Source organism: Podarcis liolepis (assembly GCF_965112155.1).
Source record: "Podarcis liolepis genome assembly, chromosome: 6".
Lineage (NCBI taxonomy): Eukaryota > Metazoa > Chordata > Lepidosauria > Squamata > Lacertidae > Podarcis > Podarcis liolepis.
Window position 1 is genome coordinate 52,855,822 of NC_139559.1, and position 27,980 is coordinate 52,883,801.

Sequence of the window (27,980 nt, forward strand, 5' to 3'; positions counted from 1 at the left end):
TGAATTCTTTTTTTCTAATTTGCAACAGGCGAGCACACAGTTTCCTTACTTCATTCCTGTGACGTGACTGGGATGAATTATTTGCTTTAAAAAAGAAAAGACAGTTGCATTATAAGTAATATGTTAACAAGATATTTGGTCACTGCAATGTAGGTGTATGCTTCCTGAAATCTGTCTTTCAATTTAGCTCAGGGACACTAACAGCCAAGAAGCCTAGCACACTGTAGGTGCTGAACAAACGTTTAGCTGTAGCAGTCAAAACTCCTTGTCTGCTCAAGCTGTACTGCAAGCTATTTATTTCATTTTGGTGTTTTAATAATTAATAAAGTATTGCTTCTGCAACTGCTTTACTTCTCAAGATGTTACAGATCCATAGCAAAGCTGTTCAAGGGAAAATCCATGGTTGTATAAATTCAGTTCATCTGGGACAAGATGGTAAGTGAATGGCTAAGTTGGCCCTGGAAAATGTGTAAAAGTAATCCTCCTGTAACACCTGTCACTCGCTCATTAGATTCACTCAGCCAAGAACCATTTATCACACCAATTGATTTTTCCATTTGGAAGGCTTGGTGTGTTTGAACACCATAAATGTTTCGCTGCAGCAGGGCACGTAGACCTGATGTAATGTATAGGGAAGGTAGAAACACATCACATTGCAGAGGTGAGAAAGCACAGATCTTTATCTTTTCTTCCCTGCACACTCTTCACAGAAAGGGGAGAAAGAAGGAAACAGCAATTCTGTTTCAAATGAGATTGAGAGAACGACCAACACTGGATGCAACGGTGTTTTCTAAATTAATATGGGCTGTAACATTAACAGACTTGCTTTCCATCTGAGGACAGAGAGCTAAACTAAAAAAGAAAGACTGTTTATCTCAAGTTGACACTTGTTGATCCCTGGGGTTCCCTGACCCCTGCAATATGCAACCTAGAATGTGTTTAAGTAATACAGTACTTCATAAACTGGCTTCTAGCCCAGGTTTGAAATGGAAATTGCCTTGGTCAGTTTCCTGACACGTGCTAGCAGAGTGTGGAAGAGTTTAGGAAAGGAGCATGACTCTTCCTTCTGAGCCTCTCAGTGGCTTGCAGTACCATGACTCAAGTTGCAGGAAGGGAGCAATCCCAGTTAGTTCATGGAATGTAAAAATAAAAATAACATATTCATGCTTTTCCAGAACAGCTTGCCACAACTACAACCACTACTATGGAGTAATCACACAATAAACACTTGCATATATACCTGGAGTTATGAGTAAAGGTTTCCAGGGTTGAGAGATGGGACTTCATCTGCCAGGTAGGTTTGAGACCCAGTGTATCATAGGAAAAAATAGGATTTGCTTGATTCTGTAATGGTCCAGAAGGTGAGATTGGCGTTCTCAAGAGCTGGACTTCAATACTGGGGCTGCAGGATACCTTTGTACTGGTGAGCCTAATTATATGAAGCTCAAAAAACCAAAATGTTCCAGTTATCATGGATTCATGGTTTGGACAATAGTTAGTGGACTATGATTTGGACTATGGTTAGTGGAAGATGTCCTAGTATATTTGCTCCCTCATGTCAGATCTCCAGCTTCATTTCAGGGCTGCAAAAGTCACGCTAGCCTGTTGACATGTTTCAAACTGGTCATGCACCAATGTGCACCAAAGTCAATGTGGATTCTTCTTTACAGAACACTGTGAGAATGGCTTGCTGAGCAGCCTGGTCTACAGTGGCTTGTGTGGGTAGTACTGTCAGTGTTCTCATGGCTGAAGCTGATGAAAAGCCACATGTCCACACAGAGAGATAGTGTCATGAAAATGGGCCTTGCATCCCCCCCCCTTACTCCCCAGAGCCAGTGTGGTGTAGTGGTTAACAGCAGTAGATTTGTAATCTGGTGAACCGGGTTCGCGTCTCCGCTCCTCCACATGCAGTTACTGGGTGACCTTGGGCTAGTCACACTTCTCTGAAGTCTCTCAGCCTCACTTACCTCACAGAGTGTTTGTTGTGGGGGAGGAAGGGAAAAGGAGATTGTTACCCGCTTTGAGACTCCTTTGGGTAGTGATAAAGCAAGATATCAAATCCAAACCCTTCTTCTTATTACTCATAATTAATGCTATTTCAAGATATTTTCATACTCCACCCATAGGAGAGATGTTAAGCGACTATTCCCCTTGCCTAATTTGTGCCCCAATCTGTGGAGCACAGTGCCTTCCTTTGCTTCTTAACCACCAAGTAGCAAAGTCTGGATTAATTTGACTTAACTCGCCAGGAAAAGCAGCTGTGTGTTGTAAATCACAGTGAAACTGGCCATATTGCAAATAACTGGTGTGTGCTAGTTTAAGCCCACCCCCCCAAGTGCCTGCAGCAGCTTCTCAGTATTCTTGCAGACATTACAAAAACAGCAGTTAGACAAGCCACTGAATGCAGCGAGAGAATACCTGGAGTCATGAGGTTACAGAGCAGTACAGAGGACCTGGGCTGCTGCAGTCAATGCTGTGTTCACACTCCCGTTTACTATGCATTTCCAGTGCTGAGTTTTTAATTCGTGTTCACATGACATTATCCAAAATGCTAAACTACCCTGTACTTTGTTATAAAATACGCACTGTTTCTCAAAACGAGCTTCACACCAATATTGGAGTCCTTAGACTTCTAGCCAGGTGTGAACACATTTGCAAAGGTGTTCATACCTTTGTCAATGACCTGTCATTTCCTTCTGGTCTCTACACAAATAGAAACAAATCTGACACTATTGAAACTGCACAGATATGAACAGCTTGTGGGAGGGGGAAGAGTGTGCATGTTGTATCAACTTATTCCATGAAAGACCAAAGGGGTGGGGATGCACAGGAAGAAACACCAAACATTTCTTCCTTCACAAAATTCTTAAGACTTAGAGTTCCTCCACTTCAATGCTTTTTTTTAGATCAGCAGGGGGAAGGAAAGCTGTTATTAATTATTGAGCTGCTACTGATGTCCAGATGCAGCACATCAATCTTCAGTGGCTTAAGGGTCCATGCACAGTACTGTTATATTTTTGAGAAACCGCGTCTTCTGTAACATAATCAGTATGGCAACTACTCAAGAGGAGCTGCTGTTTACAGGGACCAGCTCCTTATCTTTTTGCTACAGATCGGTGGCAGAAGCTGCAGCTTTGACTGGGAAGGAGAATTGTGGCCAGTTTCATTTGTAAGCTTCTAACTAGTTTTCATCAGTAGGAAGCCGTCTTATAATTACTTATAAGATCGTGTTTTCATTGGTCGTAAAACTTGTTGTTTTATGTATTTGATGAAATTGGGTGTGAGGTGGTGGTACTTTTATTAAAGAAGGATGTAATTAAAGGAGTATAATGTTTGGGTCTTTGCCCTGCAGTGTCTGAACCAGAATATCTTATGTAACAGTTTAGATAGCTAGACTGGACAGGTCAACAAACTGGACTGAAAGGTATTTAAATCCCTTGTTCTTCACATGAGAAAGAGAGAGAAGTATGACCATGTTAGACTGAAGCTGAGACCCTGTGGAGATCTGCTCAGTCTCCCAGAAAGGACTGCTGATTTGGTGAGCTATTGTTTATTTGCAAATGCTAGATAGGGCTTAGGAGTTGTTATACAGTATGTGTATGTAGTGTTCAACTGTATGAGCAGGAGAATTTCAGACTTGCATACTGAAGCTGTCAGAGGCTGTCTGGTTGTCTCTGGGAGCAAGACATGAAGTGACCTCCTGTCTAGTTAATGCAGCAACCTAAGTAGAAATTGCTGAATCAGGCCAGTGGCCCGTCCAGTCAGCTTCCTGTTCTCACAGTGGCCAATCAGGAAACCCACAAGCACAATAGCACTCTGCCCACTGGTATTCATTCAAGAGGCATATTGGAGGCATAGTGGATGTATAACGTAGCCATTGTGGCTAGTGACTATGGATAGCCTGTTCTATTATGTGTCCTGAATCATTCAGCTTCACTGGACGTCCCCAAGTTCTAGTGCTATGAGAGAAGGTGAAAAACTTTTCTCTGTCCACTTTTCTATGAATAATTTAACAAACTACTACCCCGCCAACTCTTACTCAGAATTTCTCTAACAGTCCCAAATGCCATAACCTTTCCTAGTGTGGGAGTTGTTCCATCCCGAGCTGGTCATAGTGTGGCGGAGTGGTTAGAGTGGAGCACCAGGAGCTGGGAAACCAGGGTTCAAATCCCCCCATAGCCATGAAGCTCACCTTGGGCCAGTTCAATCAAACCTATCTCACAGAGTTGTGGAAGTTAGAATAGGGAGAGGGAATACTGTATATGCTACCTTGAGCTCCTTGGAGGAAAGATGAGATATAAATGTAAGAATAGATAAAATAAAATAAAAGCGTCTTGGATAGAACAGACTACAAGGGGACTTCATGTTGTGGCCTAGCTTTGCTGGAGTCTTCCTGGGGTCTTCCTGAACCCTGCAGTGTTCTGGTATAAGATTTCTTCAGTCCCGGCTTCATCGTACTCCTCCTGCTTCCCTGTTCACCTCAGACTGCAGCCCCAACAGGAGGGAAAACGGAGAAAGGGCATTTTAAAAAAGAAAAGAAAAGCTGAATAAAATAAAGCTACCAGTTACAAGAACTGCTTTGCAGATTATGTCAAAGAACTTGCCAAATATGACCTTGGCTCTTGGGAGGTTCAAATATTCCACACTGCCTCTCTTTCTGGGCTAGCCTGGGTAGCAAGCGTGCCAGCACAGCTGCATCTGTCTGCTGTGGGTATCTTCTTGTTCCATCTCTCATCTGTTCCCAGACAACCCATTGTTTCCAAAATGCAATTGTTGCTCTCTTTGGCTAAGCTCAGCTTTTATAATTTTCATCTTCCTCCGAATTGTTATAATTAACATTTGTGCCAGGTTCATTTTCCTTTGGCTGAATTCTCATCACAGAAATGCCGACATTCACAACAAGAGAGAGCATGCGAGGACTATTCAGTCTGAGCCTGTGTTTTCAAAACAGTGTCTCCGTTTCTGTCTGGAGTCGCTTTTGATTAATCCATTGTTCTTTCCCGCTTCTTAGAGGCTTATTGGAAAACAGAGCTCAACCTTTTTTGTACAAGAAAAAATGCTGGTTGCATGTGAAAGTAGAAATTATTAATCTTATCCATCCAGATCCTGTGTGTGTGTGGGTGTGTGTGTGTGTGTGTGGGTGGGTGGGTGGGTGGGTGTGAGAGAGAGAGAGAGAGAGAGAGAGATTTTGTTGGAAAAAATGCCTTTTCCAAATATCTTAGTTATTCATAGAACCTGAGAGTTAGAAGGAACCCTGAGGATCATCTGCTCCAATCCCCTGCAAGCCAAGAATTGTGCAATACAAGCATTTGATGCCAAATAGCTGAATGAAAATAACTATCCAGAGCCTTGTTAATTCAGGAGAATTAATAATTGCCATTAAATCATGTGAAATAAGGGGAATACATTTTGTTGCAGGAAAAGCTGGCATGTATCAATATGTCTGAAATATATTGTTATAGGATTGGGGGGGTCAGTCTGGAAGATACCCCTGTGCCCCTTCTCACATCTATGATCCTGTATCTGAGACGTTAGAATCTATCAAAGGGAATTCTGTGAAGCAGTCAAACCAGTTCCTTTGTTAAGGTAATTGGTTTAGCTGCTCTGTTCAAAATAAGGACATTTATTGAAGAGCCAAGCAGAGAGAGATTGAGAAGTGGGAAACTATTTTTTTATTATTATAAAAAACAAAACAAAAACAAAACACAGTTTAACTAGGTGCCACTTACTTATCAGGAAACAAAAAAACAGAATACCTTCCATTTCAAACCATTTGGGTGAGACCCACCTAGGTTTCCATGGTTGCTGACCACAGCAGGAAGAAGGCAGAGAATAGGGCAACCTCCATGATTTCTATAGAGGGTGGGAAACTCTCAAAGAGAAGAAGAGAATTCAGATATTCCAATCACAATTTGCACAGTCGTTGGGGTGGGGGAGAGGAGGGTGTGGTGTGATGCAGATTTTTGGCACCTGCAAATCTCTGGGTAGACCGACCCATATTTTGTGGTTACTATTGGAAGGCAGGGTGAAGCTGACCTTTTGTCATACCCACTGTTTTCTCCTGCCTGCTGGCCAAGCAAGGCTCTCATTTTCTCCCCAATAGAGGAGAGAAGGCCATGGCAACCTGAATTCTATCTGATCTGACAACAGTTCACATGCTAAGGGTAAGTGTGGTCCTGTGTGGCCTTCATAAATCTTGAAATGCCAGGGTCTCCATGCATTGTGCTTCAATCAAGCACAGTAGTTTCAAGCCTGACAAGTTGTATCAGCTGGCATGAAACACGCATTCATTAAGCTGGAAGTGCAAATCTTCCAAAATCTGGACTGTTTGATGAAATAGTCAGCAAAATGTCTTTCATTGAGTAGGTTGGCTATCCTTCCTGAAACTACTACTTTCTCTTCATTTTACAGTTCCATTCACCACCTCAGATGTCTTGCTCAGCAGGTTTTTCCCCTCAAACTGTGGCCAGCAAATAAATACCACTTCCTTCCGTGTGTCCTCCTAAAATCCAGTGAGGCTCAATTCATTTCAAAGTTCTGCAAACCACATTTGGAGTCTTGCCTGCTGTCCAGCTATATGAAAGGGAAGCTAAAATAACACCAGTACCACAGGAACATAAATGGGCTCTTTTTCCTATATATTTCAGTGCCATCTGCTGGAACTGGAAGAGTGAAAGGAAGAGCCCTCCCTCCGTCCCCTCTCACTGGATGGTGACAGCCATTGGAAAGATTAATGATGATGTTTTTAGCTAGATAAATTTAGTTTAAACAGTCTTTGAAATGAAACGAAGTTAACTTTCAACTTGTTGACAGTGGAAACATTTAAGTTAGGAAGTTACCTAGTAAGTTCATTTGTGAGAAATGGGCTCAAAAATGATGAATTGCCTTTTGATGTTATTTTTCTTTTTCAAATGCAGTGAGTGGGTTTCTTGTGCATTAATTTACCCACAACTTGTTCTGCTTCACCTGAAAGCAACACTTGCCATACAGTTTTCAGAATGGTTAAGAATGGGTGGGGGTTTTTTTTTGGTTTTTTTTACATGCTTGGAACATATTGAGAGATTCTGTGTGCTTAATAGACTATACTGCATCAGTGGCTATATTACACCTATTGGCTGATAAAGCACTTGTAGTTAGTTGACTTACCTAGATCTTCATGCCAGAAAATAGTCATGGAAAACAAAACCACCCGTTTCCAGTAAAGTGAAACTGGATGTGTAAAGGAATTTGAAACAGAAAGCAGAACTCGACAGCAGGCTGTAATTTAAAAGGCTGGAAGAATCAGAATTCCTAATGAAACCCTTTCTCCTTATTAGCCATGCAGGAGCCTTGCATCAGACGACGACATGAGCTGGTTCGGTTGGGTAGGTGAGTAATCAGATTCTCACATAACCACAGCCTGACTGCCTTCATTTTGCAAAACCCCTCTGCACTTCTGAATTCTGTAACTAGCACTTTGTATACAGTAGTCCAGTAGCAATGGGATGTGTTGCAAAAGGAAGGCTGTATAAAGTCAACCCGGGGAGAGCCATGGCTATCTGGCCAAAAGGGTGGGAGATGAACTGCCATAGGACTGGGGTATCTGTTCCAACCTCAGGTGGGGAATTACTTGATTGGGAAGCCCTAGAGACAGAATATCCAGGGCTTCCCACCTGCCTGAAAATGATAGGAAAGGGAAGTCAGTGTAGTTTTGAATGAATGGACGTGGACACAGTGTTAAAGGGGGGGGGGTCTTAAGCCTGCATACAGTGTGATCTACAGACATGTATCTGAGTCTGGTAAGGGATGAGTACAGAGACAGCACAACTATGTAGAAGACCTGGGTCACCTTTCAGGAGCACCGGATTCATTACCTCCAATGACCTTGTTCATGTAGTGACCTGTTCTACATAATCTGCTTCCTTGTTCTCTCTGACATTTAAAGTAATTAGTCTCTGTCTTCCCTCAAAATGACTGTCCCCTTTCTGTAGAAATGGGATTTTTCTTAGGTTCAAAGAAAGCTGAGCATCTAGAGGAAGCTGCACCATTGGGGCAACTAGCTGACTGTCAAATGAAGTCACAACACGTCTGGGACATTTGGAAATGCAGTGAAAACCAACTGCATTTCACAAACCCAGGTAAATGGATTTGGTTCACTTTTATCTTATGCCATTGGCTGTCTAGTGTTTTCTGTTAAACAGGTTAGGTTTGTCAAGATTGCGGTACTACTTGGATTAATGCATATGGAACCTCCACACATTTGGCCTAGCTAGCTTCATCTTAACTATTCTGATAGGCAAGTCCCAGATCCTGAGATCTTCTGCATGCAAAGCATGTGGTCTCTTTGCAGGAGGCCCAGAAATGCCTCCACTCTTTCTGTGACCTCTGTCCTTTTTCTTATGAGAAACAGGATGGATGTGTACTATCTCTAGGATCAGAGGCAACATTAAATACCACTTACTGAGGAACAAAAGCGGAAGAAGGCTATGGACTTCATTCGGGGCCTGATCAAGTAATTTTAGTACCTGAGGTAAACCACAAAATGGTACCCGCTTCCTTGCAAGGGAAGAGAGGATGAATGAAGATCTTCATTGGGAATAAGGTGGGGAGTGAATATCTATATTGGAAACAAGGAGGTGGCTGAAAATATACATTAGGAACTAGGAGGGGAATCAGATCAACCTTACCTGATGGTTGTACTGAGAATCAAAGGCTGCCATGGGGGCAAGGTGGAAGGGTCTGCTCTGAATCATGCTGGATAGGTGCAGAGCCCAGGAGACCCCAGAGACAAGTCCCTGCCATTTCATCCCTAGGGGTGGGAGGAGACCAGCAGCGTCTCCTATTTGCCAAGAGAGCACTGTGGAGGACACTGTTGGGATTCCATTCCACTTTTTGCTGCAGACATGGGATTGTTGCGTGTCACGTGTCTGTTTACATTCCAGCACAGCTTGCTGGCGTAAGCGAAACTTCCGCTCTGTATAGCTGTTGCTTTTGGCTCTCTTTCTGAGAAGACGGCAAGGAGAGAAGACATGTTTCTTTGTCCTGATTTATGTTTAATAAACACGTAGCTTAGTATGTATCTACAGCCTCAAGCCTCTTCTGCTGCGCAGTATACACTGCTGAGTAAAGTGTCCTCAAGTCTGTAAGCTTGAGTCGCTGATGTACGTCGGAGCAGAGGTTGAGGAAATCTTCGCAGTGGCAAGGCCCGAGTTGCCGTCAGACACATGGGGGTGAGCAGCTGAGGAAGAGGCAGATCCAGCCTCCAAGGAGCACACCACAGCCTTCGCATCAGCGGGCGATGCATTCCTTGGAGGTCGAATCTGCTGCCCCTGTGGATCCTGCAGTCATCCCATCTTGCTGTGTGGGTGGGTTGGCTCACGATCTGATCGTGGACATTCTGTAAGCATCTGGTTGCTCACTGTGGTTGAGAAATAAGATGCTGGACCAGATGAGCTTCTGGTCTGATGCAGAAGAGCTGTTTTTGTTTATAGGAAGAGGCTGCTAAAAATCTGTATGCTCTAAATGTCCCTATATACTGGGATTGGAGTGTCATTCTCCCAGTCTAGTCCCTATTGTTGCCTTTTGGGGATGCCTATTTAAGATTGTTTTAGTGTGAGCTGCCATTCTTCAGTCCTTAACTTCAAAAGGCTACCAAAAATTTCTTGACTTGGGAGCAGAGCTGGCCCATTATGGCCAACGGAGACAATTGTCTCAGATGGCAGGGAATGAATTTAGCAAGGCTTAAGTCTGACATGTAGACCGTTGCACTCCATGGCTTTTTATGCGATGACAGAGGTCCTCCTAGTGGTTCAGTGCAGGTACTGCTTTCATAGCTTTGAATTTATATTCTGCATACATTAATATTAAAGTCATTGAATCAGAGAACAGTAGAGTTCGAAGGGACCCCAAGGGTCATCTAAGGTCCTGCAATGCAGGAATTCTGCCCCTGGGTAGGCTTGAACTACCAACCTTCTGGATAACAGCCAGACACACTGATCTGTTGCAGCACAGGAGGGCACAGTCCATGTAGAGCAAATCACTTGAGAAAGTAAGTCTACCTAGCCACTGGTGGAGGAAGAGGAGTGCCGGGGAGTGCACTGCCCCCGGTAGTGCGATCCCGTGGGGTGCCATTGCGGCTGTTCCCACCTGCGCTGGGCGCCATGCCTCCGCAGGCGGCATGCCATGCCTCTGTGGGCGGTGTGCCATGCCCCTGCCTACTCTCCACCCCCCAGTACTGGAGCATGAAGCTCCGACACTGTACCTAGCCCCTGAATATACTCTTGTGGCCTGGTGGTGGTTTTGTGGACTTGTTGACACCAGTGGTTGAGAAGCTCATGCAAGGTGTCTGCTGGCATTAGTGGCAGCAGAATGAGTGGCTTGAGCAAGCCAGCATGTCCAGCACTGTCTATCGTCCTCTCATGGCTTGTCATGCTCCTCCTTTAATTCCACCGCCAGAGGCTGTCACTTGCAAAGACAGGGAGGACCATGGCTAGGTGTGGAATGTACTGCTATGGCAGCAGTTTCCATTTCTGCTGTTGGCACTGCACTTGCATGCACAGAAACTCTCTCTCTCTCTCTCTCTCTCTCTCTCTCTCTCTCTCACACACACACACACACACACACTTCCAGGTAGCAGGACTTTGCTGCCCTCGGTGTACATTTAAAAATTCTTATGCATTAATAAATATTCACCTACAGCCATCAGAGGGCAGTAAAGAATAAAGAAAACTAGTCTACTCCCTGTTGCTTTTTTTTTTTTTAAAAAAATTAAAGTGCTAGAGAGGTGTGGTTTTTGCCCTTAAAGAGATTTGATTGGCCTGAAAAAGGGATACATCTTATAGGCTGAAGGGATATTTATTATAGCCTGAAACAACAGCTGGTTCAGTTTACTTTAAAAGCTGACTGCTTTGCCTACTGGAAAGGTAGCTGGGAGTTGTCCAGGTCTTTTTCTCGAGTTGGTTGTTGCCTTTTAAGGTGAGTCTATGGAACTTCTTTGGTCTGTAAAGGTTTTGTTGTTGAAGAAGGAGACTGATGTGTGTTTGATCTGTGTTTACTGGCATCAGTGTGCGAAGTAGATTCAAGTCTCTTCCTTTAAAGCAGAAACCTCGTTGAAGGGCGGCTTGTTTCAGTGTAGTTCCTCCTTGAAATCTTCCCAAAATTTTTTACAGAGGAATGTGAAGAGGACAAATTGCCTTTTATTAAAATTGACCGTACAAGGTTTGTAAAGCTGCTGCTTTAACTGACATGGTTCAAAAAAGTAAATGACTAGGCTACTATTTTGATGGATCAGGAATACCAAGTACTATTGATGGTACCAAATGATGTTGTCTTGTGGCTCCTTGTTTTGATTCCCTCCCAGGTGGAGATAGCAAAGTGAGCTTGAGGGGAAAGACCTTTTTCAAAGTCCTCTCCTCAGTTCACCAGGTGTTTGTTTCCCTCACTGCTGCCCTGGCAAAATGGCATTAACTGGTCCCCTCCCTTATGGCAAAAGGTGCTGTTGCCACCAGAGATGCTTAAAGTTCTATTTCTGGTATGCTTTCTTCTTCATTTACTAAAGTATCTTTCTAATGCTCTGTAGAATGTAGTGGGGAGGAAGTTTCCTAAAATATATATCTAAAAGAGGATTTGATTCAAGATAGAAAGGGATTTTAATCTAGTTGAAGAAGAACATAGCAGTTTCTCTCTCTCTCTGTGTGTGTCTGTGTGCATGAGGGGCATGTTTGATTATGTGTACTCTTGCATAAGTTCCACCTGTTTCTGAAGGTGCAATTTGGAGCATGCTTACTACACTGAATCTTCCAGTGAGAATTCCTAGTGAACCTGCTTTGCATTGGAAACCCTGTGCCCAAATGTCTGGATCATGAGTTGGAATTACACCTCTTTAAACTAAGAGGCTTTTGAGTTGCTCTTAGTTAACTTCCTCCTTAATTTTTTTATAGCAATCAAGATGAGCTGCTTCACTTTCTTGAAGGTCATGATGGTCTTATTTAACCTGGCCATTGTGGTAAGTATTAACCCTTTCCTCCCTAGGAACGAGGTAGCTGGTCTTGTAAAAGTATAACTTGGTGAGGCAAACCCTATAAGATGCCTAGTTTTTCTTTATAGGTAACTCTACTAAATAGGTAGTTTACCTACTTTATAGGTAAACTCTACTAAAGGCTTGCTAGGTAACTCTACTAAAGCCCCCACTCTGGATGTTTAAAGATCTTGAGAGATAAAGACAATATTCATACCATACAGTTAAAGCACATTCAACACCCCCCCCCTAAAAAAAGAATCCTGGGTACTGTGGTTGGCTAAGGGTGCTGGGAATTACACCTCTGTGAGGAGTAAGCCCCTGATTTATTTATTTTTTGCAGGGGCAGAAATGTGGTTTAAACATATGGTGTGTACACAGCCAAAATATAACATAGGCAGCAATCCTAAGGACACTTACTTTTTAAGAAAATAGGTTTTGCACTGTACTGCATGCTGATCCCCAAACAGAAGGACTGGTAACAGTCTTAGCTTGGACAAATCTTACTTTAAGAAATATTAGGTTTTCTCTTTGGCAGCGTGCTTCCCGTATATAATTTGTTAACAAGATGCACGTCATTGTTGTAACAATTCTAGTGATGGACAATGGTCTTTACCTGCTGAACCCTGATGCTACTGAAGAGTTTTAACTACAAAGATACTGTGCCTGAGACATACCATAAGTACACCCTGTGTCTTAGGGCACAACCAGATAAAGCTGGAGATCAGTGATACCAAACGGCTACCTTTATGTGTTTCCCCTACAGGCCAAGTAACTGTGTGAATCTCACCTAGGTGTGCCTTTTATCTCAGGATAAACATCTCTAGAGCCTGTATCACATGACCTGCTGGCCTTTTCTGATTCTGTGCTGAACCTGGTTTACTGTGCCTTTCAGTGTCCTGCACATCACATTCAAGGAATCCAGAATCTGTCCACCTACACAAGTTACAGCGGTTTTGGTTCACATATAAACCTTGTACTGAACAACATGGAGCGGTTGCCTAATGCGGGGCTTGGCTTGTGGGGAACGTCCTCTGACTTTGGCTGCCTCTTCAGCTGCCACACCCATGGGGCAAACATATGCAGCACCATGATATTCGGTTGTGGTTTATGATCCCAGATGACGGGTGTGCCTTCATGCAATGGCAGGCCAAGCCCACAAAACGGCAATGGGTAGCTTGAACACTATCATGACGCAAGCCAAAGTGCTCATTAAAATGTATTCTCAAGCCTCCTTCCTTGTCTCTGGACAGGCTGAGTGGGTTTTATGGTTTCTGTGGGTGTCGTGTTGGTTTCATGTTTGCCCTGTTAATAGGGTTTCTACAAGCTGTGCAGCCGCCCTCCTACACACTCCGCTGGTGCCTCAATGGCAACACTCTCAAGGAAGTCTCTTATGTTGGCTCAAGCCTATTCCTTTGGCATACTCTGTCTTTTTTCATCTACCTGCAAGCCCACAGGAATAGCTTCCAAGTGGCTCCCTAAATGCACTGGGGCTCTAGCTGAAGTGAGTTCTTGTGAGGTGATCTGCATTATGTTGAGTGCCCTATGTAGGCTGGAGGGGATCTAGGGCTTTAGAAATCTGTATGTATGTTCGGAGCAATAGCTCCATGGGGTGTTGCAAGATTCTGTAATAAGTTTGCGGTTGGACTAAATAGGTTTTCGGCTTTTTTGTTCTAGCTATAAGATTGGATTCTGCAGAAAGAGAGACTGTTGATGGCCAAACTTTTGTATTTTGTTGGGTAAATAGCTTAGCCAGGTCTGTTAAGTATCTACTTTGTTAGTAAGTTTGGGCCAAACTGTTGCCATAGAAACTAGCTGGAGACAGCTCTGGAAGCTGAGTTGAAGAACTGTCTGTCTTCCCACCTCAACCAACTGGAAGTGATGATCTCAGGGTCTGGGTGGGTGGCAAGAGAGAACAATCCAGCAGTCTTGGGGCTAGTGTCCTGTGTAGAGTCCAAAGCCCTGGACCCTTTCCCCTCTAAAACTTAATGGGGGAGAAAGATCTGTTGCTGTGTTAATTCTGTGAACCTTCCCTGGGGGTCAAACCACAGAGCCTAGGACTTGCCAATCAGAAGGTCAGCGGTTTGAATCCCTGTGATGGGGTAAGCTCCTGTTGCTCGGTCCCAGCTCCTGCCAACCTAGCAGTTCGAAAGCACATCAAAGTGCGAGTAGATAAATAGGTATCGCTCTGGCGGGAAGGTAAACAGCGTTTCCGTGTGCTGCTCTGGTTCGCCAGAAGTGGCTTAGTCATGCTGGCCACATGACCTGGAAGCTGTATGCTAGCTCCCTCAGCCAGTAAAGCGAGATGAGTGCCACAAACCCCAGAGTCGCCTGCGACTGGACCTAATGGTCAGGCGTACCTTTACCTTTAAGTAAATTTCACACCACAGATAACACCATTAGCTCCCAGTGACCTTTATTCCAAAAGAACCAAATCTGAGGGCTTGCATTTAACTAATTTTTACTTGGAGTTGACCCCACTGAAATTAATGGCCATGCCTAACTTAGGTCTATTAATTTCCATGGGTTTGCTATAAATAAAAGTTAGTTGAATACAACCCAAATCATCTCAAAAGTTTTGTCCTGAATTAGCTCCAATTTTAAATGAACTCCTTTGGGTTTCCCAAAGGAAGATTGTTTACTGCCCTGAGATCTGCAGATGAAGGGCAATATACAAATTTAATAAATAATATAAATAAAAGTAAAATAATACACAGGGCAGGCCAGTCGGTAAGTGCTGACAAATGCTGGGTTTATAAGCAGGAATATTAAAATATAATGAATACAATAGTAGACTGTGGGGGTATATCTTCAGTGCTTTCTTACTACGTTTGTGGGGTAGTGCAGAAGAAGAGATTGGGCTATGGGCATCTAAGAAAATCTGTTTATAACCCTGGGGGGCTGCTGTCTACATGGGGAACAGTCATGTGTTGCATCTCTGCACATCCTCATGAGAACTACACACATTGTCTCTATTGCTTCATTGATAGTTCGTGCCAGCTATGCCTTCCTGGCATCCATTTGTATGGTAATCATATATGGTAGTGTATATGCCACTTCTCTTATCTGTATAGGGAAGATGTCTTCACATGAGAGAAGTGGTCCTTATTTCCTGTCCTCAGGATCCAGAATGGGCTTCTTCAACAGACTCTGGCATGGGTACAGATTTCTTGGAATGGAGCAACTTCCTCTTTAAAGGGAAGATTCATAAAGGGGGTTTGCTGATGCAGAGTCTTGAAAGCAGAGGAAACAATATCCCTTGCTGCTCTAATCTTTACCAAGCTTCTTGGTAAAGAATTACATGGGAGAGGTTGACAATATGGATTTGGTACATTCAGGCAGTGAGGTTGCATGCTCAATGACTATGAATGGCATTTCCCCCTTTGCATGATCATGTGGTTTCTGAGCAGAACCCTTGTACATATAAGCATGGAGGGCTCTTTCCACGTGATCAGGAACCCTGCCACCTGTTGCTTCCTGATGATGTGGACAGAGTCCTCTGTGTATATATACACACAGCTGTATATATACAAGGGCTTCTGATGGTATGGGGTTGGGTTCATGTGTAAAGTAAGACCTGCTCTAGTAAAGTGCAGGTGTGGAGAATCTCAGGCACCATGGAGGGGGGCAAATACAGCCCTATAAGCCTTCTGGCCCTCAGGAGACACACTTTACTGGCCCTGCTTTGTATCCTCCTTGAGTGTTTTTGCCTTGCTGAAATGTGTCCTTGAATTCTGATAATGCATTTTGCTTGACTGAATGGAGACAAGTGGGTGTGGGTAGAAACTAGCCCTCTGTGCGTGATCCCGGTGGGGTGCCATCACGGCTGTTCCCCCCACCTGCGCTGGGGCACCACACCCCTACGGGCGGCATGCCATGCCCCCAGGACACATACCACGCCCTTACGGGTGGCACGCCCCACCCCAGGACACACGCCAGCCCTGCCCCTGCCTGCTCTCTGCCCCCCCCCCCCGGTGCTGGAGCATGAAGATCCGCCACTGCCTCTGTGCAAGGGTGAATTTCGCATTCATTGCCCTGCTCATTTTTGCCTCTGGCCCTGCCCCATCATTGCCCCACTGCCATAGCTGATCTTTGGCTCTTTCACCTTTGCCAAAGGACAAAGGTGGAACACTGCTGTCTTGACTCTTCCTCCACTTCATTAACAAGGTCCTACCTGGAATCTGCTCTTCAGTGTGTACTGAATCAGTGCCCGCCCTGCCCTTTTATTTGAGGGCAAACAAAACTGGCAGCTCCGGCCAAGGATAATTGCTTTGAATGGCTTGGGACCATTTCTGCATGGTGCCAAATGCATACTTCACTTTTTTAAATAAACAAAGGACTGGGACCAAGGCCTTGGGAGCGGGTTTTTGATATGACTTGCCTAGAGAGGGAATCAGGAAGTGGACAAAGACTCTTGTTTTGTTGGGACTCTTCAACCTCTTGGCTTGCTGTAATTCAAGAGACCTTGGAACGTTTGCAAATAATTCGCAAACCACTAATGATTAGGTAGAAGAGGGAGTTTTGGCAAAGCACACCTTGCCATACAGGTGTAAGAAGCTGCACCTGCGGAAACATCATCCACACAGCTCTTAGAAGTCCTGTCTGGTTTTGACACCCTTGTTCTAAACTTAGAATTAACCTGTCTCTCCTTAGTTGAGAGGAGAAGGCTGTGCTTCTTCAGCCACTAACAGTTCTATACATGTCTAGTCAGAAGTGACTCCTGCTCAGTTCAGTGGGGTTTACTCCCAGTTAAATAGGATTGTGACCTAATAGCATTGGCCTTCCAGTTGTTTATTTCAGTATTCTATTCCTGACATAGGAGCCAACTAAAACTATTTGTTGTGTGAAAAAGGGTAGGTTCCTAGCTGTTACAGATATGATAGATGAGATTAAAACACAAAAGTGGTGCCTGTTGAACCTCTGTTCAACAAGGTGTGTGTGACTTGTCTTTCCCATTAAGGTCCCAATCCCTTCAGAACACCTGCACCAGTATTTATTTGATGGTTGGTTTATTAAGGGATATCTATACTGCCCTTCCCCAAAAAATGGTCACAGTGCATTTTACAAAATAAAAAAGGCAATACAAAACACAGGTACAGTATATACCTACCAAGAGCACTGCATAAATAATGTGGACAAAACCAAGGATAAGTTGTTGTTTTTTGTATCTCTCTCTGCTGCTTCTCCCTCCCCCAAAAGCAGTTTATTTGTTTGAACTCCAGAAACCAGTGAACAATGAGTTCCTACACACATTGTCCCTCTGTACTTCACAAGATAGAAGTGATATGGGAGAATTATGATCAGGATGTTCCATTAAAAAAAAAAAAGCAAATAAGCTGTCTTAACCCACAAATCATAATGGGATTGTGGTGGGGGGCAGTAAGTTTTGCCTGTGCCACTTCTCCCAGTTTGCTATCTACTCCGCAGGGGAAACATGTAGACAGCCCACCCACCACTTCCAAGATCACGGTCCTAAACTGATCCAGGGCCTCTGTATTGGCAGTTTAATTCTTTTAAGGATATTCTGGTCACATGTCCCTAGCATAGCCTTAGGTGATGAAATAGAGATTAACAACATTCTGGTACAATTGTATATGAAACAAAAGCCAAAATTCATGCAAACTTGATCTGTGGACTCTTGACCCCCTGCATCTTCATGACTAGACATTTTTGTTGATGAGAACTGAGAAAAATTAGGAAATGCCCTGGAATTAATAGTTACTACTGATATTCCCAATTGTTTCCCTAAGCACTCTCAGCGTTGGGGTGGCTCTTTGTTTTATTAATAAAATGAATAGGAGAAGGCTTGCACTCTTGCCAATGATGGCCGGCAGGCAGAAGCCTACATTTCCTAATGTCTTGTGAGAAGTTTCATTCTTTTTTAAAAGAAAAAGCTTCAAAGGGCAGCTGTTGTTGTATAGAGTCTTTTATACGACTAATAATAGTTGTAAAGGTTGTTTCCACTAACCTGTCTGGTTCAGGTACAGCAAACCTGCACACCTTGTGCCTTGCCAAGTTAAATGCAGCCCTTCAGCTATGTAGGATGACCTATGAAAGTCTCATGAATCTCATTTTCTGTTGCCTGCCTGGGACTGCAAAAATGGGGTGGAGGGGAAGGTGTCTAGTGCTTCAACTTGACAGGCTACATACAATATGTAGCCTAGTGAGCTGTTTGCAGCTAGGTGGGTGCCATCTGTTGCATAAGCCTAAAGTGTCATAATTATGGGTCACTGTCTGTGTTTCCAGTACCTACATTTTGAAATAACTCTATTTTCTTTCTTTCTTTCCTAGATTGGCGGAGGAGCACTCCTGGGCATTGGGATCTGGGTCAGTGTTGACAGTAGCAACTTTGTCAACACGTTTGGCCCTTTGTCCTCCAGTGTCCTGCAGTTTGTGAATGTGGGCTACCTTCTCATTGCCATTGGAGCCGTCCTGTTTTTCTTGGGCTTCCTAGGATGCTGTGGCGCTCAGAAGGAGAGCAAGTGCCTCCTCATCATGGTAAAATGCAGACATTAAGCAATTTCCATCTCTTGCCTGCTGCAGATGTGTACAGTTGTGTTGCTTTAAGGAAAAGTGCTTGTTGATAAACTTGAGCACTGAAGACATTGGGGAAAGCTGCCCTTTTATAGCAGGGTTGGCTAATATGTGGCCCTCCAGATGATGATGGAGTCTCAGCTTCCATCAGCCCCAGGCAGCATAGCCAGTGGCCAGGAATGATGGGAGCTGTAGTCAACAACCAATCTGGAAGGTGCCAGGTTGGCTACCCCTGGGTCAGACAACCTGTCTGAATGCTTGACTCAAGAAGGAAGGGATCCTAAGTCATCAAATCTTTTACCCATAGAGAGAATAGTACTTGGAGTTGCCATCATGTTTCTTGATCCCCATTTCCTTCCTCTTCTTGCTAAGAGAAAACAGACATGTGAATATTAAGCCTTCTCATCTGATGAGGAAGTTGTGGCTATATATGTGTTCTAGAGTGATCTGAGAAAAGTCAGAACTGCTGCACTGAGATGAAAATGTCTTTCAGTATGCTGAAAGATCTAGGAAGCCAGGCTATGATTTGAAGAAGTGCTTGTGTCTCTCTCTTGTGGGAGATCCAGGTCTGTGTCTCCTCATACTACATTAGGAAGTCCAGAGCAGTGGAAAATCCCCACTAGAACATGGTGTTGATAGTCCCTCTTTGTGCCATTTGCAAATTCTTGAAGACTTGTAGCTAGGTATCCTTGGAAAGGTAAGATAGCTGTATAGCACACTTGTCCAAGCGATCCAAACAGTCCTTGCCTTTTTCTTGTATTTGACACTTTATGGAGTGAACAATCTGACCCTATGCTCTCTCTTCCCTCCTAGTTCTTCTCAATTGTCCTGATCATCTTCATAATAGAAGTTGCTGCTGCAGTGGTGGCCCTGGTCTACACTTCTCTTGTAAGTAACATGGAGTAGAGGAATGAGTATGGAACAAGTGCCTTAGTCTTGAAGTAGCTGTCCTAGCCTGTAGATGTTTCAGCTTCCGGCTGCTTCAAAGCATTTGGTGTAAAGTGCCTTTGTAAGTCTCAAAACACTCCCTCTTTGAGTGATAGGCTTTCAGTATTGGGGGAAACAAAACAAAACAAAACACACACCTTATTTCCTAGCCTCTGCTAAAATAATGCTATGCTATTATTTATTTATTCACAATTACATTTAGAACCTAGCCTTTCCTCCAAGTAGCTCAGGGTTACAGACATGGTCCTTTCCCTCCCCACTTTTCCCTCACAACAATCCTGTGAGGTAGGTTAGGCTGAGAGACCATGACTGGCCCAGAGTCTCCTGCTGAGCTTCATGGTGGAGTGGGTACAGTATTTTAACCCTGGTCTCCCAAACCCTTGAACAACACTCCAACCACTGTATCACATGGCTCTTTTAGGGGAAGGTGTGCAGTTGAGAAATGCTACAAAGAGTAGTTCAAGCCAAAGTTTCTTGAAAGTAGCAAAATCCCTACATCAGTGTTTTGGACATTGACATATCTTAATGGTTTTTGTATGTTGCATTTGGGAACATTAAATACCTTCATTCAATGAATTGGTTTTGATTTACTTAATGGTTTGGAACTTCTAGGTTGGGGTGGTACACAAATCTCCAAATAAAGGCATATGTGGCAATACAAAGAGACTTTCCTATTTATTTATTTATTTATTTATTTATTTAGAAATTAAAATTTATACCAGGATGATTTTCTTGACATATAAGAAGAGATGGCTGCTCCTAGTTTGGACCTTCATCTGTCTAGAAACAAACGGGGTGTGATGGGTCAACAACCATGTTTGTTTTGTTTAAATTCATTTAAACTTTTGATTATTTTGCTGATACACACAGAATCATGGGTCTAGCAAATTTGCAAGAGCTTCAGGGAGATCCTAATTGTTAACATCAAAAGGGAATTAAGGGTGAAGGAAACCTGAAACCTTCTCTTCCCCCCTCCTGCAAGGGTTCTTTAACTTAAATGTAAATAAGAGTCAAAGACCAGCTTTGTTTGTCACGGTTTAATATTTGCACTTCAACCTCCCATTTTCAGAACGATCTGTTTTCAGTTCCTGCTTTTCCTAGCAATATAGCCTGTTGTTGCTGTGTGTATCCCTGACAAAAAAAAAAATTAGTTGTTATTCACAGGTAGCATAGCCTGAATTCCTTGCTGGGTTGCTGGGAATTGTAACTCTGTGAGGGGTGAACTATAGTTCCTAGAATTATTTGAGGAGGAACAATGTGCTTCCAATGTGCTTTAGAATTATAGGATGTATGCAGCCTAAAAGTAACTGAAGAGCCATGTTTGCTCATGTATAAAATGGAAGGTGACTGGGCCAAACTTTAATATCTTTTTTTATATTGGGAACTACCCTGAGATCTTTGGATGAAGCGTATAACAACTACTACTACTACTACTACTTCTTCTTCTACTAAATAATATAATGAGGGGAACTTCAGGCAGTTTTACCAAAAGCGAACCTGGCTATTCCAAAGGTGAATTGGGTGAGAGTATTGGGGGGGATAAGGCAGGGAAGATCTGGGGCCCTTCTTACCCCACAGCCCCATATCATAAAAAGAAGGGGGCAGGCAGATAAAAAAATAGGCATGACTGTTTGGCCTTTAAGGCATAGGAGTTAGACCAGACTGGCTTTTAAGGCTTAGGGGTTAATAGGGTTGCCATGTGTCCTCTCTTTCCAGGACATGTCCTTCTTTTCAGGGGTAAAATTTCTGTCCGGGTGGATTTTTTAAATTTGCCAAAATGTCTCTGCCTATACTTTCTGGATGAGATATAGACATAACAGTGGCTGAAGACTTGCTTTCCTCTTCTCTTCTCTTCTCCTGTCCCCCCTCAGCAATATATCACAGCTTCTATAGCCTACATATAGTAAGGGTATTTAAAGTGAGAGTCATCATAGCGCCCTCTTTTTTTGCTCTTCAAAATATGGCAACCCTAAATATATACAACCCTAAATATACAAAAGCTCCGAAAATGTTGCTCTTTAGCAAAGGAATTCAGGTTACCGTTCCCAACAGATCTTGTTTGGGATGTGCACTGCCTGCAATTTGGGATTTGAGTTTACCAGGGTGTCCTGACATGCTGTTGTCCATTATCTCTCACCTCCTTCCAGGCCGAGACTATACTTCAAGGAACAGTGACACAGTTATTGAAAAAAGAGTATGGGAAGTCCCCTGACCTCACTACAGTATGGAACAAAACAATGGCAGATGTAAGTTGGCCCACAGAACAGCTTGGGACTATGAAGAATTGGTAAACTGGCAGTGATGATTGATTGTCCTTGGTATTCTGCTTGACTTAGATGGAAACCCAAGTGCGTTCCAGGGTTGTTTTTATAGTAGCCTGCACGATACCAAAGGGGACAATGGAATTCTTATTCTTGGACACAGCCTGCCTTTTAAAACTACTGGGTGTGGCTTTTATTTGCAAATGATGAAGTGGGTACAAAGAGAGCATTTAGAGAAGAGCAGCAAGAGGTTACAAGGGGTTTTAATACATGCCAGAAGCTGGAGAACCAATTTTGAAGGTGAATAGTAATTTCAGTTCCTGAATGTTCAGGATAGAACTGCCCACCAGGACAGCTGAGTTTATCATTTCAGTGGAGCAGGCCTTATTGGAGAATACATGGAGAATAGGGAGATACTATATATATATGTAATAACTATTGGGAGCAAGCTGGGTTGTCCGTTCCTGTAGGCTTAGTTGCCTAGAAGAAGGTTTGAGCCTAGGGTTGCTATGTTAGCTGAAAGGCCCATTCCAATGCCATGACACATAACAAGCAAGGGAAGAATCTTGGTGAACTCTAAGTCCTAATGCTTGGGCTGCTGTCCTAGTCAGATAGCTGCAAGGGCTGCCTGTTAATATGTTGGAGGAATGGGTAACCCTAGGGGGCAAGGCTGTTGGATTGCTCTTTGTTTTTTTAAGCTGCAAAGTGATCCCTCTTTCAGTTATTCTCTTGGAATATTGAGTAGGTTTGTAAGTAAGCCTACTGAAGTGGCTTGGAAAGGGTTAAATCATGTTTTCATATATCTACAAGGAACATGTGATTATTGTCTTAAGTTGTTGTCCTCAGGACCAGAGTAACTAAAGTGTTTTGTAGACAGCGATTGAGCAAATTTTCCAGGCAGAAAGTCAGTGTCTGGGTTAGTGTTTAAATTTGGCAATTCTCTAGTTGGGTAAAACCCCAGAAAACAAGGGAGTGTAGCTAATTCTTCCACAGAGGCTGAATATAATGGCATATCAGATCTGTGTAATGAATTGGTATGTTATGTAAAAATTCTTACTGACATAGGAGTCAAGTGTATACTTCCAATACAAGCAGCAGAAGACAATCAAGCAACCACTTCAATGGCAGAGTCTCATCAGTTTAAGGGTAGAACAAAACATGTGGACATAAAGTTTTGAAACGTGAGAGAAAGTGTGAAACAAAATTTGATACAGTTGCAATATTGCAGCTTTGCACAGTGGCAGTATCATAGCCAATGAGGTTAATCTGAGGCGCGATGATTGCTAATTGCTACATAAATAAATAAATATGCAATATTGTGAAAGGGTTTGACCAAACTGCGGGAGGCAGTAGAAGACAGAAGTGCCTGGTGTGCTCTGGTCCATGGGGTCATGAAGAGTTGGACATGACTAAACGACTAAACAACAACAATTGTGAAAGGAAAATGGTTGTTGCTGATGTATTTACAAACTCTCTTACTTTTCAGAGACATGCTCAATTGGTTGAAATGTTGGGTCTTGTAGTGCATGATGTGTAAGCACTCTGTGTATGTACATTGTATTTACAGTTTCTAGAAAGAATGTGAGGGAGTGTTAGAGTAAGTGTGAGCCATTCGTTTCCAGTTCTTTGCAGATTCATGTCCCAGAGGGGTCATTGTTGTCTAAGTTACCACATAGTTCTCCGTCTTGAAGAAAAGGCTCTCCCAATGAGACACTGGGACAATTAGTTGATTACCAGTTGCCATTTAGGACTCTAGGATGTAAAGGCTATACTGTGGTGAGTTACCCCCCCTTCTCTCTCTCTCTCTCTCTCTCTCTCTCTCTCTCTCTCTCTCTCTCCATTCTCCTCTTCAGTTGAAATGCTGTGGCCTAATGAATTACACAGACTTCACTGGTTCCTACTACTTTGAGAAAAACAACGAGTATCCACCATTCTGCTGTGGAAGTGTGCCTCCTTGCACTGAAGTCGCCGCCGAGAAAACAGATATGCCAGTAAGAAAACAAATAAGTGCTGTTGTTTTTCTCGCTGCATTTTGATGTGAAGGACGGTGAATAAGTGGGGAATAACCTTTGCTGACTCTTGTGTGTTGAGGGAAGATGCTGGTTATTTATGAAGCTTCTGTCTTGGGGAAGTGCATCTTGCCATGAGGGTAACAGTTCATCTTCCGACAAGCTGTCAATCTCACTGCTGAGAAGCATTCTACACAAAACTTTTGGTGAATTCCAGCTGACCTGGAATTTGCTGGCAGATTTGGGGGACTTCCCAGAGTCTCTGGGGATGAGATTTCTGGAGGACCACAACATATTTTAAGTGGGTCTTTTGCATTTCCCCTCACCACCTTTGATGGTTAGTAGAGGACTGTACTGCTGCCCCCAATATGTGTATTAAAATGTGTATTTTGTTTTTAAATGGTGGGGTGTAAACATTTTGAAATATATAATGACGGGTGGGTTCCTTTGGCCTTGCTCCTTGGTGTCGTCTATGGCGACGGGCCATCTGGTGCTAGTACAGTCTAAAGTCGTTGCTGGCTCTGGCTAGCACCTGGAAACCTCTGCAGCTTTGCAGGTAGGTAATACTTTTCTCCCTCTTTGCTTCCCTTGGCCTTGGTCAGTGATTTTTGCCAAATGATTGAACCCACCCTCCCCCCAAAAATCAAAGTCTTGGAGCATCTGGGTAATTTCCCTATGAAATTCCTCTAAGGGGAACTATTACTCATTTCTGATTTGTGTCACTTGCTTGATCATGTCAAACGGCGTTGCAGTGGATTTGACTTATTTTTTATACTATGTTCTTTTTCAAAAAATTCCTAGGGCTGCTTCCCTCAGTTGCTGTCTGAAATACGCAAGAATGCTGGTGTAGTAGGTGGAGTTGCAGCTGGGATCTGTGCATTGGAGGTAGGTTGACTGATCGGATTTGTGCTGCTACTGCTACCATTCCACTATTGTGACCTGGTGGCCACGAATGATGATGCTCTCTGTACTGAAGCATTTGCCTCCAATGATGAGATGTAACAGGGAGATGTTCTTGCTGGTTGTGGTTCCTAGTCATGTACCTGGTGACCACTTGATGATGAAAAGGTTACCACCATTATAATCCTGGCACCTTTTCTTGCTTGCATGCCACAGGATATTTGAAGCGTAGGCCTAAAGAGCCACCCGTGGCTGTTCATTCTAGAACATGAAATGGCAAACAACCCTGGGCAGAATGTTACTTCTTCACAGTTAGATATATAGTGATGTGAATAGTCCTGTAAGTTGCGAGAGGAGAAAGGAATAAGCAGTGCTAGGGTAGGGAGGAGCATGTGTGCTGTTGGATTCTTAAAGACTTGATCCCTTACTCCAGCTCCCACACCAGGAACCTCTTCCAGGTGACTGTCATATTGCATAACAGATGTGCAAGTGCTACTGTACTGTGTGTTGAGGACATAGGCGCCGACTCCATGGGGCCTGAGGGGGCCCGAGCCCCCTCAAAAATTCGTTTGGGGGGGCTCCGCCCCCCAATAATCTTGGGCGCCCCTCCAGCAGAGCGCCACCGCCGCCCCTCCCCCAGCCCAAAATGCACAGGGTCGGGCTACATGCCTCCTGCCCTCCCTCCCGAGCAAAAGCTCCACCCAATTTCCTTCGGAGCTGATTAATAGGCGCAGCACGCTCTCCCCTATTCGCTCACGAGGAGGCGGCGCCACTTTATCTGCATATTCATGAGCTTATTTATTATTCATGAGCTTTCGCGGGCTCCCCCAATATTTTTTATAAGTCGGCGCCCCTGGTTGAGGAGCCTGGCATTGTCCTTGCTGGGCAGACTTCCTTGGCATGGTGTTGGCTTCTTTTGGCCCAGGGGGAAAACCCCCCCAAGAATTTTGGAGGAAGATATTGCTCTCTCATATGGTGGAAACTGGTTGTTAATGTGTGGGCAGGGAGCTCCTCTCATCCTGAATTGGACGGTTCTCAGATCTTAAATTGCAGGCTAGAAATTTGATCAAATCTTCTCTCTTTTTAAGGCTGTGCCAGGTCTTTGTTTACAGTGTTATCCTGCTTCCTCTTCGATGTAATAAGGAGCACAAGGAGCTGCCTTCACTTTCTTTAATTCTACAATGCCTGTGTAAAGCACTTGGATGGGATGTGTAGAAACTCAAGCTTTTTTCCTCCTCTTTCCAGGTTGCAGCAATGGCTGTAGCGATGTACCTTTATTGCCGCCTGGATGAGAAATGACTGGGATAGATGGCTAGGAGGATCGCCCTGGCAGGGGGCAAGAGAACGGCACGCATAGCAACCTTTCCTTAACCTGTGTCCACATCAATCAAATATTTCTCGGGCCTGAGGCATGCCGTGTGATTAACTCTTTGACTCTACCGAGCTGGAATCTGTAGTGTGAACATAAATGAAAAGTGGTTTGATATGAAGCTTCTGTAATAGCACAAGCAGCTTTTATACTGAAAGCCGGTAATAACTGAATCAAAGACTGGGGGTGGGGTGGGGTGGGGAGAAAAACCAGCAGTGTTTCTGCCTTCTAAATACAGTCTCTGCCACAGTAGAGTTGAGGGGGCTTTCCGCTGACTTTGATACCTGCCATCCTGAAATACTCTCTAGGAGAGTAAATGGCCCAGAATGCTGCTGGTGGCTTTCAAAGGCTGTGGTTGCATTCATTTGCAAATAATAGACTCCCATCTCCATGGAGTATAAATGGGAATCAACATGGCCTTTATTCCACAACACAAAATACCAGCACAACACAGGAGACTAGCGAAGACCCATATGCTGCTGTAAATGGCTGGGGAAAAGGTGCGTGGCTATGGAGAATGGTGATATGATACTTCCAGTGCTTTTTTTCTGTGGGGACGGAGGGGGACACGTACCCCTAAACATTTTGCATTGCCCTGACTGACCAACGGACAAATCGACATGCCAGCTGTCTCTGCAGTAGCAGTGTGGACTGGAGCACCATCATTCTCCCCACTGGTGCCCAGGGAGGGGAGTCTGGGGGCGGCCGCGGTGGAGGCGATGGCGCTGCTCCTCCTCTTCCTTTTGCCGAGTTAGAGCCAGCCTGTGAGCACTCGCCCCTCCTCGCTGAAGCCGACCCCTACGTCGCCGGGGGCCTTCCAGTCCTCTCAGTGCTACTGTCTTGAGTCCCTCGTCTGGGGGTTTCGGGGAGGAAGGGGGTGAGTAGGAGGGGGAGCAGCCAAAACAAGGGTACCCCTAAACATTTTTTTAAGAAAAAAAGCACTGGATGCTTCAATCCCTCTCCGCAGGTTGGTGCATATGGGGAGTTGCCTGCCTTTTTCCTGTTCCTCACCCCACCCCACTCCATGCTGACATGATCAGTGTGACTTACCAAAACCTGTATGGGTGTCTGGTTGAGCTGGCTCTACCTGAAGGAGCCCCCCCCCCCCATAGAACTTAGCTCTGTTGTATATTAGCCCTTTATTTTTGTACACTTTGTGGATACAATTTAATTTATAATCTAACTACAAAATCATTTTGTTTTGCATGTTTGACTATTGCAATAAAATCTACTATTTAATTACATTTCGCGGTCATGGATGCTTTGCAGCACAGTAGAGAATGAAAAAAAATATTCGGAACATCTGTAGAAACACAGAATTTCTCTCCATTGAAGACCTTTTTAGAAGGGCTAAATGGGGAGGGAGAGGATCTTGGTCTCAGGTCCTGGAGTTGATCTATTACTCCTGGTGCTTAAGAGCAGTCCAGCTGGTGGAGGGAAAGCAACTTTGAATAAACATCACTGGAAACAAAAAGTCAGCCTTGGACAGGATCATAATAGATAACTGAGGATGCGAAGTGAACTCAGGATTGATTTTAAAAGGTTTTATGATCTCGGGTAGCCAAAAATGGTATGTTCATTACTCTTCTCATTCTTTTCATTCAGATTACTTTCCATTTGATTTTGTTCTTAGCATTACTCTTTTCTTTCTCTAGTGCACTAACATTCAAAAGTGACACACTGGAGAATAAGGTGGGTTCTTGGGACAGCTTCACAAGTAATGCCATGGCTTACTATTTTGTCCTGTGTGGGGGTCTTTTCAACATGAAATACTTGGCACAACAGAAATGGAACTTTGTGCTTATATTTAGGAGGTGTAAGGTACCCCTTGCATTGTAATAACACTGAGGACTTCATTTGCTTACGATTGCTGCTGGGGCAGGAAAGATCTCCGCTGAGGCAGGTGAGTCAGACCCTGCCAGTCATCGCACCTGAGTTATACCCATCTGCAGTGCTGTGCAGAT

The 27,980-nt window shown here is 43.9% G+C and overlaps 1 protein-coding gene across 2 annotated transcripts; it reads left to right on the forward strand.

Annotated features, from left to right (window-relative positions):
* Positions 1-7,266: 7,266 nt before the first annotated feature.
* Positions 7,267-27,258, forward strand: TSPAN1 (tetraspanin 1). Of its 2 annotated transcripts, XM_083509733.1 has the most exons (9): positions 7,267-7,368; positions 7,971-8,117; positions 11,919-11,983; positions 18,287-18,493; positions 19,343-19,417; positions 21,625-21,723; positions 23,592-23,729; positions 24,549-24,632; positions 25,893-27,258. In XM_083509733.1, the coding sequence occupies exons 1-9, from the start codon at positions 7,347-7,349 to the stop codon at positions 25,944-25,946; spliced, it is 891 nt and encodes a 296-aa protein (XP_083365859.1). In that variant the 5' UTR covers positions 7,267-7,346; the 3' UTR covers positions 25,947-27,258. The 2 variants fall into 2 exon arrangements, with proteins under 2 accessions (XP_083365859.1, XP_083365860.1); XM_083509734.1 differs by lacking the exons at positions 7,267-7,368; positions 7,971-8,117 and adding an exon at positions 10,805-10,953.
* Positions 27,259-27,980: the final 722 nt, after the last annotated feature.

What these genes read in the sequence shown, in the direction of transcription:
- TSPAN1 (XM_083509733.1), top strand. Translation starts at nt 7,347, where the DNA reads ATGAGCTGGTTCGGTTGGGTAG. An exon ending in CCCTGGTCTACACTTCTCTT is followed by an intron (nt 19,418 to 21,624) that starts GTAAGTAACATG and finishes ACCTCCTTCCAG; the next exon opens with GCCGAGACTATACTTCAAGG. An exon ending in CTGGGATCTGTGCATTGGAG is followed by an intron (nt 24,633 to 25,892) that starts GTAGGTTGACTG and finishes TCCTCTTTCCAG; the next exon opens with GTTGCAGCAATGGCTGTAGC.